The 16174-nt window shown below is 43.4% G+C and overlaps 1 protein-coding gene across 5 annotated transcripts in view; it reads left to right on the forward strand.

The window, feature by feature from the left end:
* The window catches only part of LOC135526066 (unconventional myosin-VI-like), a 91512-nt gene that overhangs the window by 63531 nt on the left and 11807 nt on the right, over window positions 1-16174 (forward strand). Inside the window, exons 18-31 of one of the 5 annotated variants that reach the window (XM_064954131.1) lie at window positions 4828-4998; window positions 6256-6294; window positions 6411-6504; window positions 6663-6793; window positions 6895-6972; window positions 7264-7393; window positions 7986-8076; window positions 8901-9051; window positions 11198-11406; window positions 11833-11911; window positions 14021-14181; window positions 14521-14565; window positions 15004-15039; window positions 15670-15708. In XM_064954131.1, the coding sequence (XP_064810203.1) occupies window positions 4828-4998; window positions 6256-6294; window positions 6411-6504; window positions 6663-6793; window positions 6895-6972; window positions 7264-7393; window positions 7986-8076; window positions 8901-9051; window positions 11198-11406; window positions 11833-11911; window positions 14021-14181; window positions 14521-14565; window positions 15004-15039; window positions 15670-15708 (1454 nt within the window). Of the gene's footprint in view, window positions 1-4827; window positions 4999-5313; window positions 5464-6255; window positions 6295-6410; window positions 6505-6662; window positions 6794-6894; window positions 6973-7263; window positions 7394-7985; window positions 8077-8900; window positions 9052-11197; window positions 11407-11832; window positions 11912-14020; window positions 14182-14520; window positions 14566-15003; window positions 15040-15669; window positions 15709-16174 lie in introns of those variants that run through there. The other 4 variants (XM_064954132.1, XM_064954133.1, XM_064954134.1 and 1 more) reach the window with 4 other exon arrangements.

The following is a 16174-nucleotide window of genomic DNA, read 5'->3' on the forward strand; positions in this document are numbered from 1 at the left end:
CCTCACGATACTATATTGTCACAATACTTAGTTGCCGATATGATTTGAATGGTCTACATTTTTAAACATGTATTTTTCCATTTAATAGACACCATGGCTGTTCCTGAATAATAAATAAACTCATCAAAAAAATAAAAGTTCTCTCACTTTTCAGAAAACTTAACATGTGTAAATATTTGTATGAACATAGCAAGATTCAACAACTGAGACATACACTGAACAGGTTCCCGGACATTTCTGGGTGGAATGGCCCTAGCCCTCACCCTCCAATCCAACAGGTCCCAGACGTGCTCAATGGGATTGAGATCCGGGCTTTTCGCTGGCCATGGCAGAACACTGACAATGGGACCATCCACCTCCAAATCGATCCCGCTCCAGGGTACAGGCCTCGGTGTGACGCTCATTCCTTCAACGATAAACATGAATCTGACCATCACCCCATGTGAGGCAAAACAGCAACTCGTCAGTGAAGAGCACTTTTTGCCAGTCACGTCTGGTCCAGCGACGGTGGGTTTGTGCCCATAGGCGACTTTGTTGCCGGTGATGTCTGGTCAGACACCTGCCTTATGACAGGCCTACAAGCCCTCAGTCCAGCCTCTCTCAGCCTATTGCAGACAGTCTGAGCACTGATGGAGGGATTCTGCATTCCTGGTGTAACTCGGGCAGTTGATGTTGCCATCCTGTACCTGTCCCGCAGGTGTGATGTTCGGATATACCGATCCGGTGCAGGTGTTGTTACAGGAGGTCTGCCACTGCGAGGATGATCAGCTGTCTGTCCTGTCTGCCTGTAGCGCTGTCTTAGGCGTCTCACAGTTCGGACATTGCAATTTATTGCCCTGGCCACATCTGCAGTCCTCATGCCTCCTTGCAGCATGCCTAAAGCACGTTCACGCAGATGAGCAAGCACCCTGGGCATCTTTCTTTTGGTGTTTTTCCGTAGAAAGGCCTCTTTAGTGTCCTAAGTTGTCATAACTGTGACCTTAATTGCCTACCGTCTGTAAACTGTTAGTGTCTTAACATCCGTTCCACAGGTGCATGTTCATTCATTGTTTATGGTTCATTGAACAAGCATGGGAAACAGCGTTTAAACCCTTTACAATGAAGATCTATGAAGTTATTTGGATTTTTACAAATTATCTTTGAAAGGCAGGGTCCTGATAAAGTGAAGTTTCTTTTTTTGCTGAGTTTACATTTATATTGGTTGACCAAGAGTCATCTGTTCTTTCGGCTAGTCGATTGGTCCAAATTTTGAAACGTGTATTTTTCCATGCAGTGCCTTCAGAAAGTACTCACATCCATTTACTTTTTCCACATTTTGTTGTGTTACAACCTGAGTTTAAAGTGGATTGAATGTAATTTGTTTGTCACTGGCCTACACACTATACCCCATAATGTCAAAGTGGAATGATGTTTTTTGGTGGGGCGAGTTTGAGAGGGAAACAGAATAGAGCTAAGCACAGGCAAAACCCTAGTGAAAACCTGGTTCTGTCTGCTTTCCATCAGAAACTGGGCGACAAATTCATCTTTCAACAGGACAATAACCTAAAACACAAGGCCAAATATACCTGGAGTTGCTTACCAAGATGACATTGATTGATTTGTTCCTGAGTGGCCTAGTTACAGTTTTGAATTAAATTGGCTTGGAAATCTATGGCAAGACTTGAAAATGGCTGTCTAGCAATGATCAACAACCAACTTGACAGCTTAAAGAATTTAAAAATAATGTGCAAATATTGTACAATCCAGGAAAGCTCTTATCGACTTAGCAGAAAGACTCACAGCTGTAATCACTGCCAAAGGTGATTCTAACATGTATTGACTAGGGGTTGAATATTTATCTAGTAAAGATATATTAGTGTTTTATTTTTCATAATTATTTTGAAATGTTAGACCTTTTCTTCCATTTTGACAGAGTATTTTGTCTAGATCGTTGACAAAAGAATTACAATTAATTCCATTTTAATCCCACTTTGTAACACAACAAAATGTGGATAGAGTGAAGGGGGTATAAAGGGGTGTGAATACTTTCTGAAGACACCCTTTGTGTTCTAATAAAAACAACTGTGTTAACAACACACTAACGCAATATGCAACAATTTCAAAGAATTACTGAGTTACAGTTCATATACAGTTCCTAATCTATGGATTTCACATGACTGGGAATACAGATATGCATCTGTTGGTTAAAGATACCTTAACAACATGTATGGGTGTAGATCAGAAAACCAGTCAGTATCTGGTGTGACTGCCATTTTCCTCATGCAGCGCGATACATCTCCTTCACATAGAGTTGATCAGGCTGTTGATTGGCCTGTGGAATGTTGTCCCACTCCTCTTCAATGGCCGTGTGAAGTTGCTGGATATTGGCAGGAACTGGAACACGCTGTCGTACATGTCGATCCAAAGCATCCCAAACATGCTCAATGGGAATGGGTCACATTTCTGGTGAGTATGCAGGCCATGGAAGAACTGGGACATTTTCAGATTTCAGGAGTTGTGTACAGATCCTTGCGACATGGGGCTGTGCATTATAATTCTTAAACATGAGGTGATGGCGGCGTGTAGATGGCACAACAATGGGCCTCAGAATCTCATCACGGTATCTCTGTGCATTCAAATTGCCATCGATACAATGCAACTGCTGTCGTTGTCCGTAGCTTATGCCTGGCCATACCATAACCCCACTGCCACCATGGGGCACTCTGTTCGCAAGGTTGACATCACCAAACCACTTGTCTACACGACGCCATCTGCCCGATACAGTTGAAACCAGGATTAATCCGTGAAGTGCACACTTCTCCAGCATGCTAGTACCATCATAAGTGAACATTTGCCCACTGAAGTCTGTTATGAGCGCAAACTACAGTGAGGTCATGACCCTGGTGAAGATGACAAGCACACAGATGAGCTTCCTGAGAAAGTTTCTGACAGTTTTTGCAGAAATTATTTGGTTGTGCAAACCCACAGTTTCATCAGCTGTCAGGGTGGCTGGTCTCAGACCATCCCACAGGTGAAGAAGACTTAGTGGAGGACCTGGACTGCTTTGGTTACACGTGGTCTGTGGTTGTGAGGCCGGTTGGTTGTGGTCAGTAGTTGTGTGGTTGTGGTCAGAAGTTGTGTGGTTGTGGTCACTAATTGTGGTAAGCAGTTGTGTGGTAGTGGTCAGAAGTTGTGTGGTTGTGGTCAGCAGTTTGGTTGTGGTCAGTAGTTGTGTAGTTGTGGTCAGCAGTTGAGTGGTCAGCAGTTGTGTGGTTGTGGTTAATAGTTGTGTGGTTGTGGTCACTAATTGTGGTAAGCAGTTGTGTGGTAGTGGTCAGAAGTTGTGTGGTTGTGGTCAGCAGTTTGGTTGTGGTCAGTAGTTGTGTAGTTGTGGTCAGCAGTTGAGTGGTCAGTAGTTGTGTGGTCAGCAGTTGTGTGGTTGTGGTTAATAGTTGTGTGGTTGTGGTCACTAATTGTGGTAAGCAGTTGTGTGGTAGTGGTCAGAAGTTGTGTGGTTGTGGTCAGCAGTTTGGTTGTGGTCAGTAGTTGTGTAGTTGTGGTCAGCATTTGAGTGGTCAGTAGTTGTGTGGTCAGCAGTGGTGTGGTTGTGGTTAATAGTTGTGTGGTTGTGGTCACTAATTGTGGTAAGCAGTTGTGTGGTTGTTGTCAGTACTTGTGGTCAGTACTTGTGGTCAGTAGTTGTGTGGTCAGCAGTTGTGTGGTTAGTAGGTGTGTGGTCAGAAGTTGTGTGGTTGTAGTCAGTAGTTGTGTGGTTGTGGTCAGTAGTTGTGTGGTCAGAAGCTATGTGGTCAGTAGTTGTGTGGTCGTGGTCAGTAGGTGTGTGGTCGTGGTCAGTAGTTGTGTGGTTACTAACAGTAACAGTAACCACACAACTACTGACAGTAAACACACAACTGTCAGAAGTTGTGTGATTGTGGTCAAAAGTTGTGTGGCTATGGTCAGGAGTTGTGGGGTTGTGTGGTCAGTAGCTGTGTGTTTGTGGTCAGTAGTTGTGGTGTTACTGTCAGAAGTTGTGTGATTGTGGTCAGAGGTTGTGTTCAGTAGATGAGTGGTCAGAAGTTGTGTGGTTGTGGTAAGCAGTTGTCATTACTGTCAGAAGTTGTGTGGTTGTGGTCACTAACTGTGGTTAGTAGTTGTGAGGTTGTGTGGTCAGTAGATGAGTGTTCAGTAGCTGTGTGTTTGTGGTCAGTAGTTATGTTGTTACTGTCCGAAGTTGTGTGATTGTGGTCAGTGGTTGTGTTCAGTAGATGAGTGGTCGAAGTTGTGTGGTTGTGGTCAAAAGTTGTGGTAAGCAGTTGTCATTACTGTCAGAAGTTGTGTGATTGTGGTCAGTGGTTGTGTTCAGTAGATGAGTGGTCAGAAGTTCTGTGGTTGTGGTCAAAAGTTCTGTGGTTGCAGTCAGAAGTTGTGTGGTTGCGGCCATTAGTTGTGTGGTTGCGGTCAGTAGTTGTATGCTTGTGGTCAAAAGTTGTCGTAAGCAGTTGTGTGGTTACTGTCAGAAGTTCTGTGGTTGTGGTCAAAAGTTGTGGGGTTGTGGTTGTGTGGTAAGAAGTTGTTTGGTTGTGGTCAGTTGTTGTGGTCAGTTGTTGTGGTCAGTAGTTGTGTGGAGAACAAGCTATAGGATGAAAAATAGTTTTGGCTCATGTACAGCCGACTAGCACTAACTAAGACTACCAAAAAGAAAGTACTGTGTCTTTATAACATCATCCAAAATAATATTGCAATATGTAACTGTATTGATGTTTTCCCCTATCACTACTTGTTAGCACACACGGCAAAGTATGTTTATGTATTTGTCATGTTTTTTCTGTGTGCGTGCGTTTGCAGATCCAGTTTGTAGAGAAGAATAATGATGCCCTCCACATGTCTTTGGAGAGCCTTGTGTGTGAGTCCAAGGACAAGTTTGTGCGAGAGCTTTTTGAGAACTCTAACAACAGCAAGGACTCCAAGCAGAAGGCTGGCAAACTCAGTTTCATCAGTGTGGGCAATAAATTCAAGGTGAGGAAGGAGACTGTAGCAGCACCTGGCTCTGAAATGACACTTTTGAAGGCAAAACACACCACAAGTTCTTATTAGTTTGTGTAAATCTAAAATTCTTACAGCATTTGACATGGTTTCACATTCTGCTTTCGCTATTGAAGTGAATAGTGTGTTTAGTTTGTAGTCTAATGCTTTTCCTATTGCTTATTTCAGATTGTTGTTTCAGAAGTTATCTGACACATTAGAGAAAACGCTGTGCACTATTTTCCAACTTTACCTTTGAACTTCTAACGCCTCTCCCCTCCTTCCCGCTTTTCTTCCTTTCCTCTGTAGACCTCCAGTCTCCTACCTCTTTTTCCCAAGAAATCCTTGTCAGCTAGAGAGGGGGGGGCGAAAGAAAAAGTGTGGAAAAAGTCAAGAGATAGAAAGTAGCAGCCAGGCTAAAGTCGGTCACAAAGAAGTATAGTCAGCCAGGGACAGAAGGTAACTTGTCTCACTGTAGATTGTTTCAACAACACCATACTGTATCAGCAGATGCACACAGAGCACCCATCACTGACTTCCTGTCATATTTCCCCTCCACCTGTCTTTGTCTATGGTCTTTGTGTGCCATGATGCTTGAGTTGACGCTTTTAGCACTAACTCATAAGATAATATGGACACAATGACCTGGGGGTAGCGTTGCAGAGAAAAGAGCAAGGCCGGATCTTTTCAGCTTAATGACACATGTGCTTTAATAAAACATAAAATAATGATCAAAGTTAGGCATTGTGAGGCAATATATTGCAATGCTGTGAGGAAGGGTACACAGTCCAGTTTTATTTCTGTTTAAAAGATTACTATGAGCAGTGAAAGATGCGTGTATTCAGGACACTCATTCATTCATCAGTTATCGTTCACTTTTTCTGGAAAACATCCCAAAAAGTATCTACTTGGCACAGTTGCAGTCCATTTTTTATATATCTCGAGAAATCATCCAGATTCATTTAGGACTGATTTAAAGCAAATCCCATTGAGAACAGTGCAAGTGGCTTTTGCAGAATTGTCATCAGTCAAGCATGGTTTTCTTTGTCTTTCCGTGTGCTGTTATCCCTCACCTATTCACATGTTTTACTTTCTTGTCAGCATTATAATTATTGCTTTTCTTCAGTTGTAAATGTGCAATGTCAAATATAATCCCAATTTGTTTGTATGTGCTCCTTACCCCCTTTTTGTGCAGTGCGATGGGACTTAGATTAAGTATTAAGGAAGCTTTTTCTCTGCCTGCCTTCACAGACCCAGTTGAACCTACTGCTGGAGAAGCTTCGCAGCACTGTGAGTATCTGTGCCGTACCTGATGTCCTCTCTCACACACTGGTAGTTAGGAACTGGCCTCAGATTGGATGTGATCGATGGATATGTAATGGATATGATTTACCTGTCTTTCAAAGGGCTCCAGCTTCATTCGCTGTGTAAAACCCAACTTAAAGATGGTGAGCCACCAATTTGAAGGAGCCCAGATTCTGTCTCAGCTGCAGTGTTCAGGTATGGGCTTGGAGAGGAAGAACATTGTTTTGAGAGTATCATTAACACAATCACATTTTTAAAAAACAAAGTAAACTTTAGTTCATAATCAGTTATAAGGATTAGTAAAGACACACGAACACACCTCTTTAAGACATTTCCTTCCCTTTCCTCACCAGGCATGGTGTCAGTGCTGGACCTAATGCAGGGCGGCTTCCCCTCACGAGCTCCCTTCCATGAGCTCTACAACATGTACAAGCAATACATGCCTGACAAGCTCACACGACTGGACCCCAGGCTCTTCTGCAAGGTGGATGGCTCCCCCAAACACAGTATTACATTTCAAAGTTAACTTTGCTCACGTTTATACATTTTAAGAGACTGATGGTTTTGGTTCTTGCACCTCTGCAGGCTTTGTTCAAAGCACTAGGGCTGAATGAGAATGACTACAAGTTTGGGTTGACCAGAGTATTCTTCCGTCCTGGGAAGGTAAGCGCTGCTTTCTGCTCTCTTTTTAATACTCTGCAGCATTGTTTCCTAAACTCGATCCGGGGGATCCTAATAGGTACACGTTTTTGGTTTTGCCCCAGCACTACACGGCTGATTCAAATAATCAACTCATCAAGCTTTGATTATTCAAATCAGCTGTGTGTCGTGCTGGGGCAAAAAAACAAAATGTGTACCCATTAGGGTCCCCAGGACGAGCTAGAGAAAAGCTGCTGATTTACATAGGCCCAAATGACCTTGAGTGATTCTGTTGTTGTCCTGTTTCTGGGTCAGTTTGCAGAGTTTGACCAAATCATGAAGTCGGACCAGGACCACCTGGCAGAGCTGGTGAAGAAGGTCAACCAGTGGCTGGTCATCAGCTGCTGGAAGAAGGTCCAGTGGTGCACCCTCTCCGTCATCAAACGTATGCTTACTCATACTCGCACTGAGCTGGACGACATACCGTAGAACAGTAGCACTCCTGCTAGTTAAAAATAATAATGTATTCAGTTGTTAAGGACAGATACAATTAAAACATTGACGCATTGAATCATCATTAAGAGTCAGTTGCGTTGCACCATCATGCTTTAGCATTAGTCACTAGACAGGCTTAAAAATGGCAAAAAAGAAAACAAAGGAATATAACTTTTAAAACAACCCCCGTAACAAAAAAGGTTCAAAATGATTTCTGCTGAATCAGTTGCTAAACTTCCGCTTCAGGATATCTCATAGCTATATAGGCTATATGCACTGGTACGGCTGGCTGCACTTCCATTTATTTTCCTTCAAAAAACTCCAACTTAATATCCCTACAAGCTCAGTCAACAGATCATAGGGAGTGTGTGTAGCTTCATCTGTTTGTGTGAATAGGCCCAATACTATGCTGATGATTGGATCTCCCTCTTACTCACTTTCTCTTTTCTCACTTTCTCCCACTCTTTCACTTTCTGTCTTACTCACTCACTTTCTCTCTTATGCTCTCTATCTCTACCCCCCCCCCCCCCACACACACACAGTGAAGGAGAAGATGAAATATCGTGCCTCTGCCCTTATTAAGATTCAGAAGACCGTCCGCATGTGGCTCTGTAAGAGGAAACATAAGCCACGGTGGGTGTACACACACACACACATTCCCTTTTTTTGAAAGTGCTTAACACTGTGCCTTTTGATAGCTTTTACACATTGTGCAGTTAGAGGTTCAAATCAATCTTGAGAGCTCAGCCGTGACTCCTGGCACACTCTTGTCACCATATTACATTAAGAAATGTTAGTCTTACTGTATTGCTTTTGAAGATACAGTATGTCGTTGTCGTATTGCCTTTGGAAAATATATATTGCTTTTGTGAATGGGACCATCCGTGTGATGAGTTTTTTGAATTGACTGCTCAGGACCCAAGAATGTGTGTAATAGGTTGTTTGGCAGATAAAGCCAAAGGCAGCTGAGATTTCTGTACTTCATTTGAAATACATTTGCAAAACAAAATGTAAAAGCATGTTTTCACTTTCTCATTATGTGGTATGTGTAGATTGGTGAGTAAAACAAATTTGATTAAAACATTTTGAATTCAGGCTGTAACACAACAAAATGTGGAATAAATCTAGGGGTATGAATACTTTCACTGTATATGATCTGTGAATAAGTTATTATGTAGCTAGCACAAAATGTCTGTTTCACACGAACCATTTTCAAGCATAAAAACTAAAATAGGCTTTTATTCATCTCAACCAATACGATGTGTGTGTGTGTGTGTGTGTGTGTGTGTGTGTGTGTGTGTGTGTGTGTGTGTGTGTGTGTGTGTGTGTGTGTGTGTGTGTGTGTGTGTGTGTGGCACATGCGAGCTTTAGTGCTCACACTTATGTGGGTGCACGTATACTTGCATTTGCTCCTATATGTGTTTGTGTTCATATGTATATGTGTGTTGCGGCCACAGCATCGATGGCATGGTGAAGGTGCGTAACCTGAAAACGCGGATGGAGCGCTTCAACGAGGTGGTGGGCGCACTGAAGGAGGGCAAGCAGGAGATGGCCAAGCAGATCCAGGAGCTGGGGGCCTCCATCGACACCCTTATGGCCAAGATTAAGGTGAAGGGCAGCTCCGTTGGTGAAATTGCTCCTAGGCACAGATCTAGGATCAGCTTCCCCTCCCCCTATCCTAATCTGGGAATTGCAAAACTGACCCAAGATCAGCATCCAGGGGCAACTTCACCCTAAACCGAAAAGGACAGGGTGACTCACCTCTCTTACTTTTCTGATCTAATCCCGCAGATATCGTCTCTCTGTCATCTCATCAGGAAGCTATTTCCTTCGGTTGTTTTAGATGTTCCCTCAAAACAATGACAGCACTGAGCAAATTTTAGATCTGCTGAGCGCAAAGTAGGGAAAATTCTGAGGCTTTAAAATTACAGTTTTAACAGTGGCCAATAGGCTACTGTGGTTTTTGATCATAATGTAGTCCTACCAGAGTGGCCTACCATCCAAAACAATGGAGAAAATACATCCCATAATATTTTAATATAGCGATTGAAGTAGCTATTGAAACAGCTGTTCTATGATACAGCCTACAGTAGCAGCCAATGTGTGGTGTTCAATGTAGGCCTACATTCCATGAGACATTTGAAAAAATTCAGGGCATGGCAGTATCCTGTTGAGCCACTTAAACAAGGACGTGACTGAAATGTTTTGTGTGTTTGATGCAAGAAGCCACATCACAAAATAAAATAAAATTCCCTTACAATTATTATTACAGAGAATCAGACAAAAAGTATATGCTACACACTGCCTATTGGCTTCTTGGCTTATTCAAACCTGTCTCAAAATACAACACTGCCCCTTTAAGGCATAAAAAAGATCTTTACTTGACTCGTTTTACATGTTGTGTGCTCTTCTAGGAAGCAATCACCAGAAATTAGTTGTAACTGGGCGAGTAAACTCACTAACTAGCAATGCATTTGAACACTTGCACACGCGGCTATGCACTTTGATCTCAAAACAAGCGCATCTACTCGTGACCACTCGTGCCCGTCAATTCAATAGAATCTACCAACAATGCGCTTTACCTAAAACAAAATCACAGACTGTCTTGTAAAGTTAGATTTGTTTCTGTATGTTGCATTAAAAGGGGCTAATACTATCTTGATTCGATCACAATTCCCAAAGTAGAGGGAAATGTTGATAGTTTACACTAACGGGGCCAACTGTAGTAAAGTTGAGTGAAGTTCAATCTCGTGCATCTCTTTTCGAGGACTGTAATTTCGTCTGCGCTGCAGTCCTGGTGGAGTTTTGCGCGTGCACATATTTTAGAGGGAACATTGGTTGATTTGATGCGTAATCCTCTAATATGGATAAATATGGTTAGGGAACTCGCCTGTCTCCCTCTGCTAGAAACACCAGTGTTATTTGGGGCCTCTAGATGTATGGCATACACATGCTATCCAGACTCTGAAATTGATTCCCTAATTGTTTTAGTGTTGTCTGTAAGCTTTGTCTTTGTAACCCGAATGTGTGTTATTGGCAGAGGTAGCTAGCTAGAGCGCTGGTAGCGCTAGACTAGATGACTCGATGACTGGAATCCGTGCAGAACATTTTCCATGTGAGCAACTGTCTCATTCTCCCTTTCTCTCCTTCCCTACTTCCCTCCCTTACTCCCTTTCCCTACTTCCCTCCCTTACTCCCTAGTTCAGTCACCTCTGTGCGTCTGCCCAACCCTGCGCTCCTCTGTTAGCATCCGCTCTGTGTTCACTAGCGCCTGGTGATGTTCTCTAGCGCCTGATGAGGTTCTCAGCCCTATAGGAAGCTTGTAGCTTTAGCATCGCTCGCTGAATTAAACATGAGTCATAAACAATGGCTGTCATTTAGTCAATGGCATCAGACCCTGTTCCCGCATGGAAAACCCTCAAACCCATGGACAGCTTTAATTAAACATTTGTATGTGCAGAGGAAATTAGGAAAGTTGAATTAAACGAGATTCTGGGATATTGGGAATGTAATGTTACTTTTAACGTTTACCCCACAGGCTTTTTATTGTATCTCATTTGTTTAAGTATTATGAAAAACATCAGTCCTATTAAACCTACTGTATATGCTGTATGCATTTATAATAATGACCATGACACACTTTGACAACACAAGTCCTAATAATTTAACCTATACAAAATTGTGTGGCCTATGTGTTAATGCCAAAGACGTTGACCTATGACACAACTCCTTTGACCTATGCCCCCTCCTATAGGCAACAGTAATGACCCGGAAGGTGATTGACCAGGAGTACCAGGGTCTAGTGAAGCGCTCGGAGCAACTGCTCTCCTCTATGCAGAAGAAGAAGCAGGAGGAGGAGGAGATGGAGAGGCTGCGGCACATCGAGGAGGAGATGGCGCAGGAGAGGAGGCGAAGGGAGGAGGAGGACCAGCGACGCCAGAAGGAGGAAGACGATAGGAGGATGTAAGTGGAGGGGAGGGAAGGGTGAATGATGGTGGTATCGGGTACAAATGAGAACATAAATGGGCTGATAGTACTGGGGTACGCAATTTAAGTAGTGGATGGCTTCACTGTGTGCAGGCTTTTGGTTCTAGTGTGTTAGTCCTGGGCTGGAACAAAAGCCTGCACAGTGCACCAACAGCAGCCCATCATGATTGGAGTTGTCCACGTTTGCACTGTTTTAGTTGAAGTCATTGACATGAATATCAATTTTAAAGAAACCCCCCAACAGGATATGTCCGGAGTTGATGTTCAGAGATTGAGCTTATACATTATTCATGGTTTGATCGTGTCATTGAGTACATCTGTGATTTTGAAGTGACATGGTGTTTTGCCATTTAAAGGCATTAACCACCTCTGTCCTCTGTCATCCCTGTCCCCTCTCATTAGGAAATCGGAGATGGAGCATAAGAGGAAGCAAGAAGAAGAGGAAAGGAAGAGGAGGGAGGAAGAGGAGAGGATAATGCAGGTTTGTGACCCCACTGAAGTGCAAAAGGAGAGCTTTGTTTGTTTTCAAGTCAGTTAAGAACAAATTCTTATTTACAATGATGGCCTACACCGACCAAACCCGGATGGTCAATTGTGCTCCGCCCTATGGGACTCCCAATCACGGCTGGTTGTGAGACAGTCTGGATTTGAACCCGGGTGTCTGTAGTGACGCCTCCAGCACTGAGATGCAGTGCCTGCCACACTCGGGAGTTACTGACCCTTCCTTTCCCACTAGAGAGACCCTAACACTGGTCCACTTCCTCAGACATTGACCTTAATTCCTGATAGTCTCCAATGACTTTCTATGGAGCAGTAATGGATTGATTTCTTACCTGTCGTGTTTGTTGTACTAAGACCGAGGTCGTGGCATTGGTCAGATTTCCCAGTGGGCCGTCCCTTTCTTGTGATGGATCACTCCTGCTGAGTTTCTCCTTCCCCTTGCCTTCCCAGAATCACCCTCCTCCCTCCCGCTGTGCCTGTCCTCCGCTTCCCTTAATGATCATGCCCTCAATTACCGTTTGCAGTTACCTCCTTTTTTTTCTCTACCATTTCTTCCCATCCCCCTTCTGTCCTCTTCTGCCCTGTAATCCCATATGCATTTTCCTAATTTTCTCTTCCTCTGCACTCTCTTTCCACCCTCACCCCCCTTTTCTTCTGTCCCTTATTACCATATGCTGTTCTCTCTTTCTCTCCTCCTCTGCCCTCTATTCCCAGCCTCAGGCCCCCCTTTCCCGCTCTCTTTTTTTTCTCTATCCCCTCATTCCCACTACCTTCTCCAGTCATCAACCCTCCATCAAACCTCTTCCTTCCTCATCCATTGCTTATTTTCATCCGTCTCTTATTTTTCTTCACTACTGCTCTCCTTTATCCTACCCTCTTATTTTGGTAGTCTTTCATCTCTAATCCCCTACTTCCTGTGTGTGTTCTCCTCTTCTCTTCTCTCTGTAATCCCTACTTCCCTCTTTCCCCTCCATCCCATTCTCTTCCTCTCAACACACCAGTCCTCCTCTTTTCCATGCCCTCCTGTTCTCTCCTACAATGGTGTCTATCCTGGGGGTTCACCACCGTTCACTGTCTCTAATCTACCCGGGCTGGAAGCCCAGGCATGTCAAAGCACTCCTGCTACTGTAGGAGTACTAGAAGTACTGATGCTAGTTCATTTCATGGGACGCAAGCAGAGGCACCCATGTCTGCCCTCCCATCTCACCCCAGCACAGCATTGATTTTCATAGATCTTTCCCCCTGTTGCTTTTAGTAGCCTGATTCACATGCACAAAGCTGAGTTTCTGATGCATCTTTAGCCTTGGCTCATCCTACTTCAAAGCCTTAGAATAGTGGAAATGGGCTTTTTTGGGGGGGGCTGTGCTTTTCTTTCTCTCAGAGATTTGCTACTTTCACCTTGCCCTCAGTTTCCTCCTCTCCAACTTTCTTTGCTACCCTCCAACTTCCTCACAAGGCCTAAAGTTTCCTCTGACCTTCAGAGTTTCCTCTGACCTTCAGAGTACTCTCTGACCTTCCTCTCTGATTAGGCTGCCGTGTTGTTGTTGCAGTTGTCTACTGGGTGCATGTCTGCATCGTCTAGGTGCACAGTCACAGGGACAGACTCAATACCAGCTGCTTGAACCAGGTTGTATGTCTAATCAGGCCAGACAGCAGGCCCTGTAATTGCCTAAGTTCTCCTGGCATTCAGGGCCAGTCGAGATCCATCGCTCCACAGGACTAAGACAGTCTGACACAGCCCATGGTCCTGCTCTAATCTCTGACTCTAGGGTTGGCTGGCTTTCCCCCAAAAAAAGTGTGAGAAGAAGAACTTCTGACTTGTGTTTACAGATTAAAAGTGGCGTGTAATGTCAATCATCATGAAAATGTCAATCTATGGCGTGTAAAATGTTTTAATCTTACCAAGTTTCTGCTATTGGCTGTCTGAACGTAACTGTCTAGTGATAAAGATCATCTATTCTTTCTCTGCTGTAGTGATGTTTCACATCGATAACAGCTTCCTTACATGAAGCGCATATAAATGAACCACTCATGATGCAATGGCGGTGTTGAGAATAATGATGATGGTGTCGACAATGTGTGCATTCAGGCGGAGATGGACATCCAGATAGCGTTGGAGCGAGAGGAGGACGCCCAGCGGTCAGCCATGTTGGAGCAGGAGAAGAGGGACAGAGAGCTTGCCATGAGGATCGCCCAGAGTGAAGCCGAACTCATCACCGACGAGGCCCTGATGGACCTCAGCCTGCGCAGGTACACACGGATACAAACAAACACACACAGAAGTGGACACACAAACACACACACTGTGCCGTATATTGTTATTCATATATTGTCGTGTCTCAATACACGAGCCCTAGATTAGGTTTTTGCAGGACGTACCCAAGGTTAGGTACGTGGAAAAGGTTGTTGTTTAACCCAGAAAATGTTGTAATAAGAGCTCAAGGGAGCTTCTGGAGCAGGATTTGGTAAGGATTCAACAAGTCAAATAAAAATAGGTGTTGTGTTTCATCTAGGTCCGAAAGGAGACCACTACCTGTCCACTGCATGCATAACCTATTTTTTTTCTCCTTTTGTTCTCCCCTCTTTCAGAAATGGGTCTTTCTCAGGTCTCTATCCAGACACAATGAGATCCATGTAAGACATTAGCCATTAGTTTAGCCTCCTGCTTCCAGTAACCTAACACAACCCATTAATCACACTCCCCCGCATGCTTTAATCTCAACCTCAAATCTAATATTTCATCAATCTATATCCAGGATTATACCAGCCCATGCAAAGCCATCATAAACAATACGCAAATTCTCTAACTCTTCACGTTGGATCGAACCAAATAACACCACATTCCAGTCACAAATCAATCCGCCGTTGTGGTCCCGGCCCAGGGCATGAATCAACAGTGCCATGGGATAAGCACGTCTGTTACTAGCTCAACGTAAACAGGCAACTGTTGCGTGACAAATCTAAACAGGAATAGGAACATGCCGATCTGCTTTTGATCGGTTTCTGCTGATTCTTCTAAGTTGCAACAATCATATGCTCATATATCCTAATCATCATATCCTCTGTTTGCAGTGCTGGTGGACTTCAAAACCTCAAGGCAATCACAATGTATGTTCTTTGGGACTGTTTTATACGTTGCATTTGTTCTTATAAAGCATATGGATATGGCAAACATTGATATTCCATTCCTATTGTATTAGATCTGATAGCTTTGCACAACTATTTGATAAAACACACAAAGCCCCCTCCCCCTAACTCCTAACCAACGTTCGTGGTAGGACTAATTAGCTAACTACTTAGGACTCACACTTAACCACTCCAGTAAGGATATCAGTAGCAACCACCGTCAAAACAAATGGATGAGTTTAGCCATGGTTAGTTACAGTTGGAATAGAGTAGTACTGTATTTGGTGTACTGACACTTGGGCTACCTGTTCACTCATCAGATGCGATTATTTCTTCATGACTTGTCACTGAGGGATACATTTAAGCAGCTTCCAATTTTCACAGCTGTCAACACGCCACAAGTGTCACAACAGTGTGTGACTGTCACAACGCAGGCTGACATCAACGTATCAGATGGCTGCACACACGGTTCATAGTGGAAGCCACCCTGATCTCTGTGACCAATGGGAAATACTATTTATACTACTGATATATGGATGTGTATGAATCAGAGACATTGATGTATTATTCTGTTATAGTAATTTATGTGTGCTGGTATTAATGTGTTTATAGGGAGGAAATGGCGCTGGAAATGTCACAACTTCTGGCTTGGTGGGTAATGGAGAGAAATCATTTTTTCTCGGATCAATGATCACCTGAATCACCCAAATCGATTAATCAAATGAATCATTTCCGAAGAATTCAAATGTATTATTAAAATTTTTCAAAATCTAGTGCGCAAAGGGAAATGAAGAGATTTTACCAAGGATGTTATCTTGTTGATCAGTTTATTGAATCTTGAAATTAGACGTGTCTGCATGCGTGTGTGTATTTTGGGATGAAATCTGATTGTGTACCAGCTGTGGCATTGACCACAACTATTGCACTTTGAACACAACTAACTTCCTTAAAACTGGTTTAAGTTACTACTGCAGAAGTTACTGCAAACAACAAACACAGTTTTTTCCCCTCGGACTTCAATGTATGCTCTTTTCCCTTACTATGGATTCCATAGTAAGGTGACAGCTCACCTGACCTTTGGGGCTGGATTCCATAGTAAGGGGAATTGCATGCTATC

This window comes from Oncorhynchus masou, chromosome 32 (assembly GCF_036934945.1).
Source record: "Oncorhynchus masou masou isolate Uvic2021 chromosome 32, UVic_Omas_1.1, whole genome shotgun sequence".
In the NCBI taxonomy this organism is placed as follows: Eukaryota; Metazoa; Chordata; class Actinopteri; order Salmoniformes; family Salmonidae; genus Oncorhynchus; species Oncorhynchus masou.